The 23466-nt window shown below is 32.0% G+C and overlaps 1 protein-coding gene across 3 annotated transcripts in view; it reads right to left on the minus strand.

Moving 5' to 3' along the window:
• LOC143051936 (nipped-B-like protein) overlaps positions 1–23466 on the minus strand; it is a 64807-nt gene that overhangs the window by 2168 nt on the left and 39173 nt on the right. For 2 of the 3 annotated variants that reach the window (XM_076224932.1, XM_076224921.1), the window contains 19 exons: positions 21501–21554; positions 21086–21197; positions 20726–20862; positions 20236–20376; positions 19870–19963; positions 19560–19711; positions 19161–19175; positions 17361–17451; positions 16756–16862; positions 16363–16429; positions 15666–15720; positions 14300–14435; positions 10971–11078; positions 9955–10158; positions 7925–8071; positions 7289–7321; positions 6096–6174; positions 1151–1265; positions 642–804 (listed from right to left, as the gene is read on the minus strand). In XM_076224932.1, coding sequence (XP_076081047.1) covers positions 642–804; positions 1151–1265; positions 6096–6174; positions 7289–7321; positions 7925–8071; positions 9955–10158; positions 10971–11078; positions 14300–14435; positions 15666–15720; positions 16363–16429; positions 16756–16862; positions 17361–17451; positions 19161–19175; positions 19560–19711; positions 19870–19963; positions 20236–20376; positions 20726–20862; positions 21086–21197; positions 21501–21554 — 2010 coding nt within the window. The remainder of the gene's footprint in view (positions 1–641; positions 805–1150; positions 1266–6095; positions 6175–7288; positions 7322–7924; positions 8072–9954; positions 10159–10970; positions 11079–14299; positions 14436–15665; positions 15721–16362; positions 16430–16755; positions 16863–17360; positions 17452–19160; positions 19176–19559; positions 19712–19869; positions 19964–20235; positions 20377–20725; positions 20863–21085; positions 21198–21500; positions 21555–23466) is intronic. The other variant, XM_076224927.1, reaches the window with a different exon arrangement.

Consider the following 23466-nt stretch of genomic DNA (forward strand, 5'->3'; position numbering starts at 1 on the left):
TTATATACTTCTGTAAAATTTGTTGTACGAAAAATGTACTGGTACCCAGTTTGAAATACTCATCTTTTTCTGTGTTTGTATGTTACTGAATATATATTTGCATATATCTTTGTGTGCTTTTGTAATTCAGTGGTTGTCGTTTGTTTATGTGTTACATATTTGTTTTTCGTTCATTTTTTGTACATAAATAAGGCCGTTAGTTTTCTCGTTTGAATTGTTTTACATTGTCATTTCAGGGCCTTTTATAGCTGACTATGCAGCATGAGCTTTGCTCATTGTTGAAGGCCGTACAGTGACCTATAGTTGTTAATTTCTGTGTCATTTTGGTCTCTTGTTGACAGTTGTCTCATTGGCAATCATACCACATCGTCTTTTTTATATTGTGTAATTGAATATATTTGTATATATCTGTGTACTTCTACATATTTGAGTTAACTGGTAATTTCATTACAAACGTGTTATATCTGTACATTGCCAAGTCCCTTGTTTCTTTTTATGTCAAAGCTCCAATTAATAAATTTTGTATGTACATATATTGTCTAAGTAGTAAAACTGATGCACAACTATCATTAAAAAGCTTATTTCACATTTTCAGATGTTATTTTTGTTTACTAATTTTCAATTAAAAATAAAGATTTTACCTCCACATAATCACTGACTAATTTCTCTCTCGCCTCTTCATCTGATAATTCTGATGTTTGTAATTCTTTGAGAACAGTCTGCGGTTGGAATTTCAATACAGTTTTTCTATTCACTGGTTTATCATATGTTTTGGTCTCTGCTGGTGAGTAGTTGTGCACTTTACTATAAAAACACAATATGAGTAAGTAATATAAATATAATACGAGGTCTGTATACACAATTTTTTCCCCCTAACATTATTCTCATCCACAGATAGATTGGTATAACAAAATGTTGACAGTGTTGACACAGAGATATGTCTACACTGAAGACACAAAAAAATTCAGAAACAGTTTAAATTTGATGTCAGCAACAATGCTAATTAATTCAAAGTTGCTGCACAATGACCTAGGGAACTCAAATAAGTTGTTAAACTGATATGTGCTGATAGTAATGCAACATTATTCTCAATTTCTTAACTTAGCAAACCTAAAAATCTGACTCAAATATAAGAAATACATGTAAATACCTGTCAGTGAATCCATATGTTTCTTTGAGATGTTGTTTTAAATGAAGGAGAAGAATACATCCTTGTGAGAGTTTGATGATATCTTGTAATGCGTCTATATACTCTGGTAGTCTCTCTGTAAAAAAATTCATTTCCATATGAGTATATTTAGTCTTCACAAGATAGATTTATTTCAATTTGGTTGAGGAAACATTAAGTTAAGAGAACATAAAAGAAATAAACAGCTGCGCCACGAGCACATGATATGCTCGTCGCTCATTCAAAGAATAAAGTTAAATAACTTCTCCATGTCATATCATAATTCTTTAAAAAACTCTAAAGGGAGGTTAGGCCACACCAATTTAATTCCTTGTTCGACGGACCCGCCCGCGCCAATTTTTTTCAAAACAGATTTTTTTGAATTTTTTTATATTCCCGCTCCCGCATCCGGAAATGTAATCATGTCCATTTCCCGCACCGTTTTTTTTTGTAAATATTATAAAAAGATATCAACATTTGTTTTTAAAATCACAGTCTAACCTGTATATAACGGTTTTAAACATAAAAGCACCCCACCACACTGTGTAAATATCTGTGAGAATATTTGTTTCAGCATGAAACCAATTTATCCCAAGTGGGAGTGCTCCGATATAAATATATAACAGCGGAAATACCTGTACAGAACAAAACATTGGTTTCTTTCGCCCTTACTTATATTCCCTATCAAAAAATGTTCGTTGTTAGAATAAAGTACAAAGAACTTCTGAGTGATTTGCCTTCAACTGCAATTATATTGTATGTTGGCGAAACAAAACTATCCATAGCCGCTGCATGTTTATGCACCTGTCCTGATTGATTTAGGGGCCTGTCGTTCAGCAGTTATCGTTTGTTGATGTGGTTCATTGGTATTTTCCCGTTTGGATATATAAATTAGATCGTTGGTTTTCCTGTTCCAATTGTGTACACTAATAATTTTAGGGTCCCTTAACCTATAGCTTGCTGTTTGGTCTGGATCAAAGCCCTGTGTAAAAGGCCGTACGTTGACCTGTGTTTGTTATTACCAGGTTGGGAACAACCCTCCCTCAGACAAGGGGTCATTTTACTGATGTAGAAAAGAAAATAGAAATAACAAGGATTTGTATAGTGCTACTATACAAAACCTTTGAAAACTTAGAAATTTTTTACTCAAAAAGAGGAGAAATACATCATATTTTAAACAACTTTTCTAAAACAGGGGTCCACTTATTTTGAATAATATCAAATTACTGTAAAGTAAATGTGTTAACATGGTTAAAGTCCAGGAATATTACAAAATTCTTGGACATGTTTTGACCATTTAATACCAAATAGATATAGAGTTCTTTGCGAAAATATGAGCCCTTTTGTACTAAAAAGTGTTTTTTACAAAAAAATATATAATAACTTATATTGATTGACCCCTCATAAAAAGGGATATTCATAACATTAAGGGGTTGTTCCCAACCTGATTATGACTAGGATAGAGAATTGTCTCATTGTCAGTCACACATACATAGACCAGATTTAGTTATTCAATTATTTCTTGGTGAACAGTGAAAAAATACTTCATAAATTAAAGAAATGTCAAAGAACAAGTGATAAATCAAGTTTTAATATTGTCAAAACCTACTATTTTATGTTTACAAAAAAAACTAGAGGCTCTAAAGAGCCTGTGTCGCTCACCTTGGTCAATGTGAATATTAAACAAAGGAAGCAGATGGATTCATGACAAAATTGTGTTTTGGTGATGGTGATGTGTTTGTACATCTTACTTTACTGAACATTCTTGCTGCTTACAATTATCTCTATCTATAATGAACTTGGCCAAGTAGTTTCAGTGGAAAATGTTAGTAAAAATTTACAAATTTTATGAAAATTGTTAAAAATTGACTATAAAGGACAATAACTCCTTAGGGGGTCAATTGACCATTTCAGTCATGTTGACTTATTTGTAAATCTTACTCTGCTGTACATTATTGCTGTTTACAGTTTATCTCGATCTATAATAATATTCAAGATTATAACCCAAAACAGTAAAATTTCCTTAAAATTACCAATTTAGGGGCAGCAACCCAACAACGGGTTGTCCAATTCATCTTAAAATTTCCGGGCAGATAGATCTTGACCTGATAAACAATTTTACCCTGTGTCAGATTTGCTCTTAATGCTTTGGTTTTTGAGTTATAAACCAAAAACTGCATTTTACCCCTATGTTCTATTTTTAGCCATGGTGGCCATCTTGGTTGGATGGCCGGGTCACCAGACACATTTTTTAAACTAGATACCCCAAAGATGATTGTGGCAAAGTTTGGATTAATTTGGCCCAGTAGTTTCAGAGGAGAAGATTTTTCTAAAAGATTACTAAGATTTACGAAAAATGGTTAAAAATTGACTATAAAGGGCAATAACTCCTAAAGGGGTCAACTGACCATTTCGGTCAGTTTGACTTATTTGTAAATCTTACTTTGCTGAACATTATTGCTGTTTACAGTTTATCTCTATCTATAATAATATTAAAGATAATAATAACAAAAAACAGTAAAATTTCCTTTTAATTACCAATTTATGGGCAGCAACCCAACAACAGGTTGTCCGATTCATCTGAAAATTTCAGGGCAGATAGACCTTGACCTGATAAACAAATAAACCTGTGTCAGATTTGCTCTAAATGCTTTGGTTTTTGAGTTATAAACCAAAAACTGCATTTTACCCCTATGTTCTATTTTTAGCCATGGCGGCCATCTTGGTTGGATGGCCGGGTCACCGGATACATTTTTTAAACTATATACCCCAAAGATGATTGTGGCCAAGTTTGGATTAATGTGGCCCAGTAGTTTCAGAGCAGAAGATTTTTGTAAAAGATTACTAAGATTTACGAAAAATGGTTAAAAATTGACTATAAAGGGCAATAACTCCTAAAGGGGTCATTTGACCATTTCGGTCAGTTGACTTATTTGTAAATCTTACTATGCTGAACATTATTGCTGTTTACAGTTTCTCTCTATCTATAATAATATTCAAGATAATAACCAAAAACAGTAAAATTTCCTTAAAATTACCAATTTAGGGGCAACAACCCAACAACGGGTTGTCCGATTCATCTGAAAATTTCAGGGAAGATAGAACTTGACCTGATAAACAAATATACTCTGTGTCAGATTTGCTCTTAATGCTTTGGTTTTTGAGTCATAAACCAAAAACTGCATTTTACCCCTATGTTCTATTTTTAGCCATGGCGGCCATCTTGGTTGGAAGGCCAAGTCACCGGACACAATTTTTAAACTAGATACCCCAAAGATGATTGTGGCCAAGTTTGGATTAATTTGGCCCAGTAGTTTCAGAGGAGAAGATTTTTGTAAAAGATTACTAAGATTTACGAAACATAGGTTAAAAATTGACTATAAAGGGCAATAACTCCTAAAGGGGTCAACTGACCTTTTCGGTCATGTTTGACTAATTTGTAAATCTTACTTTGCTGAACATTATTGCTGTTTACAGTTTATCTCTATCTATAATAATGTTCAAGATAATAACCAAAAACAGCAAAATTTCCTTAAAATTACCAATTCAGGGGCAGCAACCCAACAACGGGTTCTCCGATTCATCTGATAATTTCAGGGCAGATAGATCTTGACCTGATAAATAATTTTACCCCATGTCAGATTTGCTCTAAATGCTTTGGTTTTTGAGTTATAAGCCAAAAACTGCATTTTACCCCTATGTTCTATTTTTAGACGTGGCGGCCATCTTGGTTGGTTGGCCGGGTCACCGGATACATTTTTTAAACTAGATACCCCAATGATGATTGTGGCCAAGTTTGGTTTAATTTGGCCTAGTAGTTTCAGAGGAGAAGATTTTTGTAAAAGTTAACGACGCAGGACGACGACGGACGCAGGACGACGACGGACGCCGGACGCAAAGTGATGGGAAAAGCTCACTTGGCCCTTCGGGCCAGGTGAGCTAAAAATATAATCGCTCGCCTTTACTTTTTAAGCTTCGCCTAAAAAATTTGCAAAGTAAATATTTTTTTATTAAAATTTTCAAATCGCTCGCTCGCCCCAAATTTTGGAGTCCAAAAATCCGTAGAACAAGAATTTAAATTGGTGCGGCTTTATCTTCATAGATAAAATTTATAAAAATTATAAGGGAACTAATGCAAAAGATATAAACAATTCATCAAAGTTTTAAGAAAACTTTTTTGAGTTATTGTCTGAAAACTGGACAATCCCCCCTTTTTAATGAAAAAAAACCCCAAAAATTAGGAAAACAATAGATTTAAACAATTCATCCAAGTTTCATGCGAATAAGGTCAAGCGCTTTTGAGTTATTATCTGACATGTTGACCAACGGACAAATGGACGGTTGACTGACAGACAAACGGACAACGGTATACCATAATACCTCCATAAACGGACATTTAAAAATTCAGTAATTTTTTACTATTTGTAAAGGTGCATAACTCTAGAAAGGTAAAAGTGACGCCACCTAAATTCAAACTTGAACAAATTGTGTATAAATTTCCACTTTTTAAATTTCATAACATTTGGTTGGGACAAACTAAAGTTTAAGAACAGACACCGAAATTTGGAAGTACATATGGACAGTGGTGGGTAACACTTATTAAATGACACCTTCAGTGACTATGGGGACATAAAACTAAGTCCAATGACTTCTGCAAAAGTTCTCAAATCAAAATGAGAATATAACATGGTTAAAATAATGGAACAAGTAAGCAACCTTTTTTTTGAAAGATTTTTGTACACACAGTCTTAAGAGTACAAGTAAGTTATGGCGCAGCAAACACAATTACTTTGCCTCTATGGTGTTTTATTTCATTTGTCAGAAGAAACATATTCACATTATTACCTAAATTACAACTTCTTTGTACCAACCAGACCTCTGATAAACCCTCTTCTTGATAATACTACATTCATTAAATAATACTAACCTAACATGGCTTCAAAGTCATCATCATCTTCATCATATGCTACTTTTCTTCCTTCTTCATGACCATTATTAATCATACTCTGCAAAAATATGTCAAATGTCAAACTTCATACAGTTATGTTTATATTAAGCAATTTGCTCAAAATTTAAGACAGTGACTCATACATTCTCAAACTGTAAATAACCAAGCTTTTTGCAACTGATTCTAAACTTAGAAGCAAACAAAATAAGATTTCAAATTTTGTTTCCAGATCCTTAAAAAAAACTATTGACAAATATTTCGAATATTTCAAACTTACAATGCTATTAATTAAATCATTTACAGCTTTTCTATAAAAGCATGGTAGGTAGTCTGTTTCAGTCTGTTTACTATATACTGAAATTTGATTGGACAATAAATATTAACTTCATTTAATGTTAAGTTCGATATTGTAAGTCAATTTTAATTGTCCAATCAAATTCCAGTATATATTAAACAGACTGAAACTCCACCTCCCTATTGTTTGCAAACATAGCAAACAAGTCAATCAAAGTTGTTTTGCATGCTTTTATAGAAAAGCTGTAATGATAGATTTTTTTGGAAAATATATCTAAAATATTTTGAGAAAATGTTTCAAATGTATAATGAAAATTACTTGATCTTTTGTCTGTCATTTGAAGTTTTAAACTGGATGTAAATAACTACAATAACTACTAATATTTATAATTAGGTTAAAGTGGACAGTAAAAATCAAAAATTGAATGTGTCAGCAAAAAGGTATTTTTCTTCCTCTTGAAATATTATTTAAATTTTCTTTCATATTCTTCCTTTTCTTTAATTTACTATCTTGATTCTTTATCTGCATCTAATTCATTGCATCATTCATGTCATCTCGAATTAGCAAAACTATCACAAAGGGACACTATTTATCAAACTTGAGAAAAAAATCAAAACAAATGAACTAATATTAAACTAGATTTTAAACCCAGTATAGTAAATTATTGATTTTTGGGTGTTCAATTTAAAATTTCGAAAACAGGTTTTAACATGAAACACTAAAAACCTCTATATAGTACAAACTGATGAAGTCAATAAAGAAATCATGTGGTATTCAATTTTTTTCACATTTAAATGGTTTTAAATTCTCCAAATAGAGTGCATTTGGTATAAAATAAGAATTTATAAAACAAATATAAAGCAGTAAATAATAGTACCATTGCTCTTGCCTTTTTACTAGGAAGCAGTTTCTACAATAAATAAAACACATTTTCAAAAATTAACTAAAAAGAATAATAAAAGCATGATTCTTAAATCAAAATAAAAATTCTGCATGCATTTGATACTTCTGTATATAGAAAAAACATTGTCTTTGCATTTGGCCATGCTAGGAATTGAAGAACTAAACAAAACATAACAATGTAGTGGTGAGGAACTTGGCATATTAATTATATCATTTGTAAAATGCTACTTTCAAAGTGTCCTTGTCTTTGTCAGAGAACCACAAAATTTTGAGATATTATGTAAATGTCTGTGAAGAAAGTGTGCTATTTTGCTCTTCATCATTAAAATCTGATCTGAAATTAGGCCTACAAAAGCACAGGCTATCATTTAAAACAACAAAAATACATAAAGCTATAGCTCTAAAAACATGCTTCTAAATATTAAAATTTCTAAAAAGGGAACAATCATTCCTCTCTATAGGTGTAAATAAAAATATAATATAAGCAACTACAATATACATAGTGACAATAGATTTACATTCTAATAAAAGTTATTCCAAACTATTATCTAGATAACTTTCTTAAGAAGTCATGGGATATTCTCTCATGATCTCTTATATCGAAACTTACCTCTTTGAAAGACTGTAACAAGTTGGAGCCTGAGACGGAGACAATGATATCAATTTGATTGATGATAAATAAAGGTTCATCCTGAGTGAGGTATGGGAAGTATGCTAAATTATCTGCTATGTACACTTGTTCTTGTAATGAAATTTTCTGTAAAAATAAAACATTAACTCATATTTATGTAGAACTCAAATATGTCACTATAGTATTTCTTATTTACAAAAAATCCTCTATAAATACTTTACTAAAATAAGCCAGTTATGATTGTATAAATGTTTTTGTTGTTGTTTTTTTCTAAATATTTTTCTGAAATTTCCTTAAAGCTCACGACAGGAAGTGGTTGGTGGAAAGACAAGCTTTACACATGAAAGTTTTCTTATCTGCTGTTTTTATCAAACTTTAAAATTATAATAAACAAGAAGTAATTGTAACAGGATGCTGTTACGAAGTCTCCCAAACAAAGTTCCCATAACTCGCCTTTCATGTTCATTTGATTTGATTTTTTTGTCCCATACAAGAATATATATGGCTTACGGGTGGGGATCTCCACCATTTACAAGTATTCAAATAGGAGGGGGTGGTGGTGACCCCCAGGGACTTTACCTACATTTCATTTGATTTGTTTTATTGTCCCATACAAGAATATATAGGGTTTAGGGGTGGGGATGTTGACCGTTTACAAGTTTTCAAACAAGAGGGGGTGGTGTGACCCCCTTGGGACTTCCCTTTTATTTCATTTCATTTGTTTTATTGTCCCCTACAAGAATAAATATGGTTTAGGGGTAAGGATCTGGACCATTTACAAGATAATAGCACATTCTCAAATTGAACGGGGTGGGGGCAACCTCCAGGAACTTCCCTTTAATTTCATTTGATTAGCTTTATTGTCCCATACAAGAATATATATGGTTTAGGGGTGGGGATGTTGACCGTTTACAAGTTTTCAAACAAGAGGGGTGGGGTGACTCCCTCGGGACTTCCCTTTTATTTCATTTCATTTGTTTTATTGTCCCCTACAAGAATATATATGGTTTAGGGGTGGGGAGATGGACCGTATACAAGATAATAGTACATTCTCAAATTGAACGGGGTGGGGGTGACCCCCAGGAACTTCCATTTAATTTCATTTGATTAGTTGTATTGTCCCATACAAGAATAGATATGGTTTAGGGGTGGGGATGTTGACCGTTTACAAGTTTTCAAACAAGAGGGGGTGGGGTGAGCCCCTAGGGACATCACTTTTATTTCATTTCATTTGTTTTATTGTCCCCTACAAGAATATATATGGTTAAGGGGTGGGGATCTGGACCGTTTACAAGATAATAGCACATTCTCAAATTGAACGGGGTGGGGATGACCCCCGGAGACTTCCGTTTAATTTCATTTGATTTGTTTTATCGTCCCATTCCAGAATATATATGGTTTAGGGGTGGGGATCTGGACCGTTTACAAGATAAAAGCATATTCTTAAATTGAAGGGGGTGGGGATGACCCCACAGGGACTCCCCCTATATTTCATGTGATTTGTTTTATTGTCCTATAATCATTTCTGAAGACTGCATGTATCTATCACTTACAGTTTTCAAGTTATATTCATTTGAAAATTTTAGTAAATAAAATCCCATAGGGTTCTATAGTAAACCCCTCCCTCCTTTCTACCCCCCAAAATACCCCTTAATAGACCCCAATGCACAAACGAAAGATTGATGGCTCACCTAGACATATTAGTCTACCATTTTATGAAATCCTAAGTCAATCTGACAAGCGGTTTCGGAGAAACGCTGGAGACAAGTTCATTTTTTAAAGTGGCGGAAGAGGAAGAAGAAGAAGAATAATAAAAATAATAAGAACTGAGCAAAAACAATAAGTCTCCAAACTTTGTTTGGGAGACTTAATAAGTGTGTTTCACGAAACACAATGGACTGATATCCTTTGTGCACCCACCCCAAAACATCTTTCTGGGTCTCTTCACTCTTGTTATCTATTAAACAAATGTCAACTTTGCCCAAACTATTTCAAACATAAATACCTACCGAAGAATCATCAAAAGTATTTAATAATGATGTCAATATAGCTCTCCGATGTGAACGATTAGTCCGCAACACAGAATAAAGTCGAGAATTTAAACTTTGAATATGGTCATTACAGTTTCTCATGCCACGCACTAACTCAGATTTATTGTTTATCAAAAACTCTTGTAGTTTATATGACATCTTTAATCCTTGTAAAGCTTTCATCTGAAAAAAAAAGCAATGTCATGATAATTCTAATTACTAATACTAATTTTTTATACTTTTGCTTGCATACAAGCAACGTTTTTCAGGGAAAAGGCTCCATCATTACAGTTATGATACACTTGAAGATTATGATGTGGGAAGAGTTTCAGTCCTTTCATACACTTCTAGACTGAAATTTGATTACACAAATTATATAATCCATGCTAATTTGTTTGAAATTAAGAGAAAAACTTTTGAAGGCACTTGGCAAAGGAACTTTCATATCAAACTTATCATTGAACATACTATTACAGAAGAGTAACATTAACAGCTGTGATTTAAATATTACAACTTCATTTATTTTTCACATTAAATCATTTTTACATGGGTGTAATACTTCAACGATCACAGATATTTGTCATATCACTTGTTTCATTTTCCCTTCTGAGTGTATGTATTTTTTCTTTTTTAAAAATGGAAGCAGGAAAAGAAATGAATGACAAGTTACATGGTCAGCCATGTATAATAACACACGTTTCTACTTTACAGCCACAACAGCAAAACATCTATTACTGCAGATTTTTTTGACAAAATAAAAACTGACATGTTTGAATTCTTTTCCATGTGCAAAAGCAGATAACTCATATTCACTAAAATTCTGGTGGCTTCCATTTTCAATGTGCATTTTTCAGTTGTTAGCATGTTTTTTCCCCATAGTATTCATTCATGCAAGTTTCAAGATTAATTTGACAGCAAAACACAATCATTGGATGTAGTCATTGTTTTTTTTGTACAGTTTTGTTAACTTTTTAAAAATGATAATGTCTACTCACATGAATAAAGCCAGGGTATTTTTTCTCTATCTCTTCCAACTGTGAATCAGCCTTTGCCCTTATCACATTATCACTATCTGTACAAAAACTGATTAAATATGGCACACACTGCAATTAAACAAAACAAGACATTTTATTACTTCAACAGAATTTTTTGAGTACTTGTACATGTGTATAATTTGTGTAATATTCTAATCAAGACATTTTTTGTTCATGTTTGTTGTTTTACAAAAAAATAAATACAGAACATTTTCACAGAACAATAGTATTTGTATATATGTAGGACGCAGAACCACGATGGTCCACGCTGAAGTGTGATGGTGACATTATGATGCTAACTTGTTGATAACTATACACTGAAGTGTGATGGTGGTTACGCTGAAGTGCGATGGCGGTTACGCTGAACTGCGATGGCGGTTACGCTGAACTGCGATGGCGGTTACGCTGAAGTGCGATGGCGGTTACGCTGAAGAGCTATGGTCTAGCTGTCTCTGATATAGAGTAAAAAGCAAAATGTACATGAGATGATTAAATGAAATATCATTATTCAGATTTGACCAAAGTAGCTGATAGCCTCGCATTTGAAATATTTTTTAATTTCTGTCAATTCAAACCAGTCTTTAAAATCTTCATTTTGTTTTAATCAATTTTTAAATTTGCCAATTATTAGAAACGCAGTAGTATGGTGTCAGGAAATATGATAATCACGGCATGTAGGCCTAGAGAATAGTACTTAAGTCACAAAAACTGAAATTAGTTGATCGCTGCTGAGGAGAAAAAAAATATATGGGAAGTACACGTATGGGTCAGTCAGGTTAATGCCTAACATGTTGTAAAAGTTCAATTCAACACTGTAACCACAATAAATAAAGCTACACTGACGGTGTTCTTACAAATCAACTTGATATAGCAAAAATATTGTTAATGCTAGTAAGCGATTTTATCATTAAATTGTCCACACAAAATCATGTAAAGCATACTTAAAGAAAAGTTAAAAGTAATATTTAAATCAATACATTTTATTTGTCATACAAAATGTTTGCTGCATTCTTCCGAACACTGATTAGCTCATCTACAAACCATGTTCATCTTTTTGTCACTTTGACATAGCTTTAAATACTTTTGTAATATCTGCCAGCATTGCTTAAACCTGTTCATGAATTGAATCTTTCGTTATTTTTTTTTTTCATTTCTTTTGTTCGCATGAAATTTTTATCTACAACAATTTATAATCCTGCCTGCAAATCTATGTTGTATTTGATGTAACGTTATACATGTTGTATATAAAAACGTCATGCCAAACCATCGCACTTCAACGAATGGACCATCGTAATTCGGTGTGGACCATCGCACTTCAGCGTGACCATCACACTTCAGCGTCCCCCATCGCACCTCCGAGTCCTACATATATGCAATTTAAACTAAAATACAACCAGGTGCTCTGCAGGGAGCAGCTTTATACGACCCCAGTGGTCGACCCCTGAACAGTTGGGCAAAGGAGTAAGTTCGGTAAGTGCCATATTTGGCCCCAATTATAAAGTTCATGGTTACAAGACAATAATTGTTTTAAGTTGCCTTAAAGACATATGAGAAAGTTGAACAGAGCTGTTTTTGTCAAAGTTTAATTCTAACACGTTGATTTTTACATCCCAAAAAGGTCAAGATAAGGGATTTTGGTGAAATTTGACAAAATCAGCTGGATTTCAACCAAATAAAGGACTAGGAAACATAGAGCGCAGGCGTCGACAAGCTTAATATTCAAATAAGACATGTTAAACGTCTTCACAAACATTATTTTAAAAGATCTTTGTTGTCGACGTATGCGCTCTATGTTTCCTGTCAAATAATCTTTGGAAATTTACCTATTTTCATTGATTTTTTTGTGAAAAATCAATATGAGTACAACTTGTGACGTCATAATGAATCGCAGAAACGTAAAATTTTCAACAAAATAGCTTATATCCTATCTAGTCAATGTATTAGCCATAATTTATCGTGATATTGGTCAATAAATCCAAATTTGAAATTTACGCTAAAAAAGGGGGCCATTTTAGGACCTTATCGAACATACTCCTTTGGTCACAATATTTTGAGCTTGATACTGTCTGAATTTGAATTGTGATCAAAGTTTTGACATAATATAGGATTTTGTCACAAAATTAATGTGGTCAAAGATCGAACAAATCTATTGCACAATACTGTGCAATTGAAGATTTCTTCTTGAAACTTTTCAAAATTCGAAATTTGAAAAAAAAAGGAATCCCTTAAAAAAATGGTAAACAAAAAATCCCCCCCTCCCACTTTTTGAAACCCCCTTGGAGCAATGACACTTAAACTCAATCCTATGCTTTCCTTTGTAGTATTGAACCTTGTAGTACAATTTCAGAGAGATCCATACACTTAAACACAAGTTATTGTCATGATTGTTTGTAAACTAGAAACATGCTTCTTTTTGGCCCCTAAATTCCTACATATTTTTGGCAATTAACCCAAAACTTAATCCCCCCCCCCCATTATATGGTACATTGTGGTACAATTTCAGAGAGATCCATACAATTACACACAAATTATTGTCTGGAAACTAGAAAAATGCTTGTTTTGGCCTCTTTTTGGCCCTTAATTCCTAAACTTTGGCCCCATAACCCCTAAAATGAATCCAAACCTTCTACTTGTGGTTTTAAACATTGCGGTATAATTTCAGAGCAAATGAAGAAATACTTGTACACAAGTTATTATCCTGAAACTAGAAAAATGCTTATTTTGGGCCCCTTTTTGGCCCCTAATTCCTAAACGGCTAGGACCATCATCCCCAAAATCGATCCCAACATTCCTTTTGTGGTATTGTACCTTCTGAAAAAATTTCATAAAGATCTATTCACTTAAACTAAAATTATTATCTGGAAACCAATGTGTCTTCGGACGACGCAGACGACGACATCATACCATTATACAATCCAAAAAAATGTTTGGGGTGGTATAAAAATGTTACTGGTTCCAACCTATTTACCTCATTTGGTTGTCACTAAAAGTTTAACTATAAAATAGTTTTAAGACAATTTTAATTTACAGCATTTAACAAATCATGTGCTATATAAATCATTGGTTTAAAACCATATTTACATTCCCTTAGCTCTTCAATCTAGTCAAACCGGGTTTATTAAAAACTGTCATCATTTCATGAGGGACACAACTCACAAAGATTCTTTATATTTAACCATGTCAACCTGTCTACTAAATATGATTTCCAAATTGAATCGGGGTATGGCAAATATTCTAAATAACTAAACATGTAGACATGATATATAGGTAAATAAACATGTTAAATTTACCTGTACAGGATGAATAAGACCTTGCCGTAGAACTAAACATATCACATTTAAAGCTGCTGTTCTGACTGCTGTTTGCTGATGGAAGAAGGATTCTAAAACTTGCTTTAAATAGATTTGCATAATAGTACTAGCCATCCTAAAAATAAGATATACAAAACATTAATATACATAGAAATACACAGAAATCTTGGTTGTGTGGTATGGAATGTATTTGTATTTAAGGAGGTAAAGCCATCAGTGTATACATATTGTATACAGGGCTTCCAAAAAATATTTGAGCCAGCCGGACATTTTATATCTGATCCAGATTTTAATCCCTAAAGACTAAGTCACAAAAGGGAATCATGGAAATTACTTGCAATTGGCCATCCGACCGGCCATCCCAATGATTGACATTAGGGACAAATGTAGGATGCAGAATTAAATTTCCCACCTGCGCACATGTGTTCTAGTTCGTACAACGTAGTTCTGACGATTTTTCATTTAAAACCTTTTAAATTTTTTCATGAAATCATGTTTATAAAGGTATTTCTTATAATTTTAATCTTTTGGACTAAATTAATTAGATACAAACCCCTGAAATGTAAAAAAATAACTTTAAATAGACCGATCAATTTATACGATGTCTGGTAATGAAGATAGTTAACCTGTCACCTGAACAGGTAGATTTCAGCTGTCCAACAACTAATTAGCCTTGATTAAAATTAGAAAGTATTGAAGTAGGGGTTGTTTTGATAGTAATTAATCATCATGTCACTTTTATAACCGGAAATGTGTGGCTGTTTAGGCAAAAGGTTGGGTCAAGATCGTGAATTATGTTAAAATGACCGACTTTTAAGAAAACCTTGAAAACTAAAAAGTATATGACCGTTTCATGCTTTGCCCAGCTGGACTTTTACCGGACATAATACAAATGTCCGGAATATATGACCGTTTTGGAAGCCTTGATTGTATATGACTACTAACTACTTTAACCACTTGTCTTCATTATTATTCGTTGGATACAAATTTTCTTGGGTTTCGTGGGAACATGTGAACCAGGAATTCAAATGTTCAAAGAATAACAAATTTTCTATAGGCTTTGTATGTAGAGATTGACAAAACCATGAAATCAAATACCCACGAAAATTGAAGCTTTCCTCAATCCACGAAAATTGATACCAACGATAATAAATGAATCCACAGTGGCTATATAAATATATTTTTTACAGTTAACATATGCTTTCATTACTTTCTTTAGGTCAAGTGTCCTCTGAAGAATTAATGTAGATCTATTCATTTTTCTTTCAAACTGTTTAAAATAGGACTATTCCTTTCACAAGATAATAAGTTCTAATACTAATATTTTCATTAACTGTTTACTCACCCTGATTGCACATCCCCCATTTCCTTCAAATCTTCTTGCTTTGCATGTTTCTTCCCTAAAACGGAAGACAATAAACTTTGCAACAAAAACTTATCTAAATCAGCTAGATGTTGAGACGTAAAATCATCTTATACTGAAATTTAATTTTTGTATCAATATTTGATTCTTGTCCATTGATGAAATATAGTTCCTCTTTGGCACAGCATTTAATTTCTGTCCCTTATATATATAGATTCAGTGAACAAGAACTTGATTACTATCAATCCAAAAATACCACCCAATGACTTTTGGTTATTTGTGTCCCTGGGTTGCTGTCTGATTGATAAATACCAAATATCTGTTAATCATACCCACTGGAAAACTATCATTTTTGTATGAACTCTAGGTACTTAAAAGTGAAACCTTTACATAAAACTAAGCGGATAATATGTGCCTAAATTGTAGAGAAAGAACCAAATTGTTGGTAGATACAAATATTCCTGCTTGACTTACACTGGTTTAGATTTTAAACTCAATCTTTTATTTCTACTAAAAATGAATGTCAAGGTAAACCATTTTTTTCCCCTTACAAGTTTTTGTTAGTATCAAAGATGAGCACACCAATATAACTATTTCTATGATTACAAGTAGCATATATCTATTGACATAAATTCAAGTTATTCCCTGTTTATGTATGTTAAAAATTTGAATATCTTACACTCCTGGTCTGAAATCTGCATTCTAATTTCCTCTTCATTTAAATAATACTGGAGATTTTTCAAAACCTGAAATGTTCATAATTATTTTAGTACACAATATAAGCAATATTTACTTTGAAAATATGGTTAATAATATGTATTTTAAGACTTGCTTGACAGTACACAAGAAAATTCAAAAATAAAACACAGAAATCACACAAAAACATTGCTCTATCAAATTTATTCATCTTGCCACTTTCTTGTTAACTTTAATTTCAATTTGAAGTGCTGTCATTTATTTTCAAAAATGAACTTTAACAAAGTAAAATTCTGACCATGATAAACACCATAAATATCAAGTGTAAAACCCTATCCAAAATGCCGAAACATATAAAATAGATATAAAAACATACTTGAATTTTGAGTCTAACAGGAGATTCTGTATTTGTAAGGAAGTCATAGTACATTTCTCTCATCACAGTGTGCATCATAAATTCATAATGCCGTACAACAAGAAAACCTACAAAGAAATGTTTATAACTTACTGTTAAATATTTAAAATACTATAACTATTAAACAGCTTTGTATTTCATCCGTAATGGCATAGTCGTCTCTCATTACAGGTAGGCAAGCAATATTGATACCGTCTACAGACATACAATGATTATCTGTGACAATCCAAATGAAACTAAACAATGCATTCAAATTAGAGTTTTCATTAGATGCATCTAATAAGTCTATTAAAATATGTTCAATCTGAAGGTGTAATGTAATTCTGATAAAAATAAAAGATATATTATGTATCTCTTTCCAGCCAAATATAAATGTTACTGTAAATATTTTCCTTTTATATATAGTTCACCAAAAAAAAAAAAGCGAGTATTATATTTCAATAACAATTAGTTCTAACATCATGGACTGTGTAGTGCTTGCGACTGCAAAACCGCACATCATGCATTCTTACTTTTATTCTTTTAAGAAAATAATCATTAAAGCCTACACTAAGACATAAACACACCTAAACCTGCCAGAGCTTTCTCTTGCACATCTAAATCTTCATGAGAGACAAAATAATATAACACATCAAACACTTTCTCTCGAATTGAAACCTAAAAAAAATAAAATGCAATTCTAAATAATTCTTATTTAAAAATAACTATTGTAACAGGTATATTTGTACCGTAGTAAATTTAATATAAGAAATAATGATCATTTATATAGTTTACAAAATGCTATCTTAATCACTTCCACTATATAGTAGAGTGTATTATAATGCTTACAGTTCTTCTATTAAAGCATGCAAAACAAACAATTGATTAACTTGCTTGCTATATTTGTTTGGATGTTTGTAAACAACAGGTAGGTAGTTTATTTCAGTTCGTTTACTATTTACTTGAATTTGATTGGACAATAAACATTAAATTCATTTCATGTCAATTCTTAATGTCCAATCAAATTCAATAATTAATAAAAATTTGTAAGGGTTCCGTGGAACCCAGTGTCTCGCCTATTTTTGCTGTAAATCGCAGGCTCAACAACAATGAGAAAAAAAATCAATAAAAATATTCCTCTTGTTACTATTTTATGATTGTAAGAAAATCTAAGTCCATTTAAAAGTAAATTACAGAAAAAATGGAGTAATCTTTTTACAAAGTTTACTTTTGGATACAATCTTATGATCATAAATAAGCTTCTGTCCAAGTTTGGTACAAACCCAGGATAGTTTAAGAAAGCTATTAAAATTTTAAAAACTTTAACCACAGAGTGAATGTAATGGTTTCCCGCAGAAAAACTAAGTCCATTTAAAAATAAAATATGGAAAAAATGGATTTATTTATTTACAAAATTTACTTCTGGATACTATCTTATGATCATAAACAAGCTTCTGTCCAAGTTTGGTACAAACCCAGGATAGTTTAAGAAAGTTATCAAAATTCTAAAAACTTTAACCACAGAGTGAATGTAATGTTTCCCCGCAGAAAAAACTAAGTCCATTTATAAGAAAAATACGGAATAAATGGAATTTTATTTTTACAAAATTTACTTCTGGATATTATCTTATGATCATAAACAAGCTTCTGTCCAAGTGTGGTACAAACCCAGGATAGTTTGAGAAAGTTATTAAAATTCTAAAAACTTTAACCACAGAGTGAATGTTTTGTTTCCCAGCAGAAAAAACTAAGTCCATTTATAGTAAAATACGGAAAAAATGGAATTTTATTTTTACAAAATTTACTTCTGGATACTATCTTATGATCATAAACAAGCTTCTGTCAAAGTTTGGTAGAAATCCAGTACAGTTTAAGAAAGTTCTTTAAATTTCAAAAACTTTAACCACAGAGTGAATATTTGTTGACGCCGCCGACGACGCCGACGCCGACGGAATGTAGGATCGCTTAGTCTCGCTTTTTCAACTAAAGTCGAAGGCTCGACAAAAACAGACAGAAACTCCGCCTACCTATTTTTTGCAAACAACCAAGCAAACATAGCAAGCAAGTTGATCAATGTTTTGTTTTGCATGCTTTTATAGAAGAACTGTAATCAATTAAATTTTTAATTTGATAGTACCACCACACACTTTGCAACTGAAAAAGTAAACAACCTTGGTAACAAAATCTTTTGCATAACCCATAGGCTGATGTATTCTTCGAGTGAAAATCAAAACAAGTCTAAAACAGGAAAATGTGATATTTGACAAGAATTAACTTTTTTAAATGTATGTTTCATCACAATAACAGAGTAACCAAGAACTCTAATTTAAACAAAGTATAGAACTCAACATAACAAAAAGATTAAACATATAATATACACTGATCACCTCCTCTTCATTCTCCTGAAGTTAAAATCCATTCAATGAAATAAATTGTTACTAATTAAGTGGTCATTTACATTTACCAAGAAAAAACTATGTAGTAATTCCAATTCTTCTTACTGTAATAAATCTAAACCAATACATACAAATGACAGGAAAATGGTTTGTTTGAGTTGATTTCAGATTGGACTGTTAATTCACAAGATTATATACTTCAGTCCATCTGTCACTGCTATGCCTCTGACATAACATACCAATGTAAATTTTGACTTTAAAAAAGACAAGAAACTACCTCCCTCAAACAATATTTCATTTTTCAAAAAAAATTATACAACATTTCAGGTCTGAAAATTCAATAAAAAGAAAAGTCATTTATTACAATAATATGATATCATAAATAATAACCTTCGTTTCACCCATTTCTTTGGAATCAAAGTCAAAGTGTTTACAAAATAAACCAACTGTGAATAGAGATCTGTTGAGTGTCGGTTTTCTAGCATTCAATGATGATTCCCTTGGATTTGACTTGTGGATAACCATCATCCGTGTTAGAAGACCTAAAACATATAAGAAATTATAAAATGAAAAGAGAAATTATTGAAAAATATATTTGACTTGTTTATTTATAGAATATATTTTAATAAGTTATGCAGTACTAAATTTGTACATATTTTTTATGTTTACATTTACACGAACTATTATGGTGGATACTTACCAAAGAATTTCTGGAAGCAATCTTTAACCAAGGCAAAATTATGACTGACGCAATTCACAACAGCACCTAAACAACTGACACAGCTTTGTAGCACCTGCAGCAGAAAAAAATATGATATGCTATATGACCTAAAATTATATGTATGTTTTTCAAAATTTTAATACTTAACATTACTAATATTCGTTTCATTAAATCAAATAAGGTCGTCTATATCATTTCTTGCAGCCACATGTACTTGTATTTTTTTAAGTGAAAACTGCTGACTTCATAATTTGATTATTAAAAGTTCTTAAAACAAGCTATAATAATTTGTTTGATTTTGACTAAGTTGTCACCATTTTACTTAACAATTATAAATTTATTTACCATCATGCCATGTTTAAGAATGAGTTTCATCATATCTTCTTCTAACTGTGCAAGGAATGATTCACTTGGATGCTCCATTAAGGGCACAACCAACTCTAGAATTTTGGCAACGTAATGCAGCACAAAATAATCTCCTTGTGCCTGTATTTGAAATGAAACATTTGCTTTAAAATAAATTTCGAATACGGGTATATTAAAACTACTAAATCTTATAAATTTATGAGTTTATTTACTGACCCAAAATTAGGGATACAAATAAAAGGTAAATTCAGGTAAATTTTATTTTTTAATAAATTCAATTACATAAGTTGTATTTAAAAACTGCTTGAATCACGAGTATAACATATTTATCCTCCACTCATTTGAATGTCCTGTTCAGGTGAAACATTTTTCTTCCAACTTATGCCATTTATGCATGAAACTGATTTTCACTTTTATTTTTTCAAATCTTAGTTGTAGTAAATGCACTATACAAAATCCAAGAACTCACACTGCATTTAATATCTAAATATGGTTGTAACGTTTCTGCATGTTTCACCATTAAATCAGGTTTAATTTTGCTGAACAAGTATAAAGTTGAAAGGCAAGCTACTAGTCTCTGACTGCATCCTTTCCCTTCTTCTTGGTCTACAAACATAAATTTCATAATTATTTCAATGTTAAATTATAAGTATGGTAGGAAAAGGCTATTTCTAACCTTGGAAAACTTAACAATCCCCTTTTTTTATTATTATTAATTTATACAAAGTACGAAATGAATTGCATCTCTTTTTGTAAAATATCAAAGAATATTATAAAAAATCTGAATTTAAATATAGAATTTATTGACATGATATTCTATGACTCTCACCAACACTTTTCTCTTCTAATCTCAGTACATTTTCCACAAGACAGTCAACAATTTGTCTGCAAGATGTAACAGCATTTTTGTTGTAATGGCCACTTTCATCTTTCTTCAGCAACTGAAATATCAATACAAATAAATGAATTATTAAAAAAAAAATCCAAATGCATATTTTCATTCTTTCTATTAAAGAAAACAAGTCAAAGAAAGAAAGACAAAACCATTGGATAAAAGAAAAAGAAGGAAAGAAAAGTTTACAAAATACAAAAGAAAAGATAAACGAATAAAAAAACCCATCAAAAACTTGTACCTGGATTGAAGATGTATACAGATTTATACATGTTTAAAATTTTGTTTCATACATATTTATTTTTAAGACCCTTTTAAATAAAAAAAAATATAAAACACTTAATAAACTTACATTTTCTAATAACTGTTCAAAGAATTCATAACCATTATCTTTGATGGCTGCAACCTATAAAATATAACAGATCATTTCACATGCTGCACTTTAATATAAAATTTCGTCAAACAACCCATTAAAATCTGTCGATAAAGTGCACAATCACATTTCCATGTACAGTGTGTGAGTACTGACATAAGAAATTAAGAGTGCACAAATTTGAAAGTCACCTATTGAGAAAACAAATCTAACAAGAATGTGTCCCAAGTACACAGATGCCCCATCCCCACTATCATTTTCTATGTTCAGTGGACCATGAAAATGGGGTAAAATCTCTAATTTGGCATTAAAATTAGAAAGATCATATCATAGGGAACATGTTTACTAAGTTTCAAGTTGATTGGAACTCAACTTCATCAAAAACTACCTCAGCCAAAAACTTTAACCTGAAGCGGGACAGATGGACGAACAAACGAACGGACAAACAAACAGACGGAAAGACCAGAAAACATAATGCCCTTAAATGGGGCATAATAAATGGGGAATAACAAGAGTGCACACACTGAAATGTCTCGCCTTCTATACTAATCATTGATATTATGTTGATAGTCCTAAGTAACTGTCACATAAACTTAACATTAACCAAGATAACTAAACAAAGACCAATGAACCTTGAAAATGAGGTCAAGGTCAGATGAACCAAGCCAGGCAGACATGTACAGCTAACAATGCTTCTATACAACATATATAGTTGACCCATTACTTATAGTTTAAAAAAAATAGACCAAAACACAAAAACTTAACACTGTGCAATGAACCGTGAAAATGAGGTCACGGTCAAATAAAACCTGTGCAACTGACATAAAGATCATAAAATATTGCCATACACCAAATATAGTTGACCTATGGCATACAGTATTAGATAAAAAGACCGAAACTCAAAAACTTAACTTTGACCACTGAACCATGAAAATGAGGTCAAGGTCACATGACATCTGCCCACTAGACATGTACACCTTACAATCATTCCATACAACAAATATAGTAGACCTATTGCATATAGTATGAGAAAAATAGACCAAAACACAAAAATTTAACTATAACCACTGAACCATGAAAATGAGGTCAAGGTCAGATGACACCTGCCAGTTGGACATGTACACCTTACAGTCCTTCCATACACCGAATATACTAGCCCTATTGCTTATAGTATCTGAGATATGGACTTGACCACCAAAACTTAACCTTGTTCACTGATCTATGAAATGAGGTCGAGGTCAAGTGAAAACTGTCTGACAGACATGAGGACCTTGCAAGGTACGCACATATTAAATATAATTATCCTATTACTTATAATAAGAGAGAATTCAACATTACAAAAAATCTGAACTTTTTTTTCAAGTGGTCATTGAACCATGAAAATGAGGTCAAGGACATTGGACATGTGACTGACGGAAACTTCGTAACATGAAGCATCTATATACAAAGTATGAAGCATCCAGGTCTTCCACCTTCTAAAATAAAAAGCTTTTAAGAAGTGAGCTAACACCGCCGCCGCCGCCGTAGCCGAGGCCGGATCACTATCCCTATGTCGAGCTTTCTGCAACAAAAGTTGCAGGCTCGACAAAAACATTGTAAATTAATTCCCCCTCCTTCTCTTTATATCAATACCAAGGATCCGGAAATTTTTTCATCTAATTTCGGTCATTTTCATATAACATAAAAGTTGGTGCCCCTTTTCAAAAACAGATTGTCAAAATCTCATTACTGCATGAGTATGCTCATACAGAGACATATATACATGTGTATATATGTCTCTGGCTCATACTCGTAGCATCAATGAACTTGTTTCACTGTTGCATCACGTTTACTTCATGATTTATCCTACCATTTTCCTAAAATCAATCAAAAGCAATTAAGGGAAGGCAACAGTTTAAGAATAAAATGATTTTAATGACTCAAAATCGTAATTTTCTCAGTCATC

Source organism: Mytilus galloprovincialis, chromosome 1 (genome assembly GCF_965363235.1).
Source record: "Mytilus galloprovincialis chromosome 1, xbMytGall1.hap1.1, whole genome shotgun sequence".
Classification (NCBI taxonomy): Eukaryota; Metazoa; Mollusca; class Bivalvia; order Mytilida; family Mytilidae; genus Mytilus; species Mytilus galloprovincialis.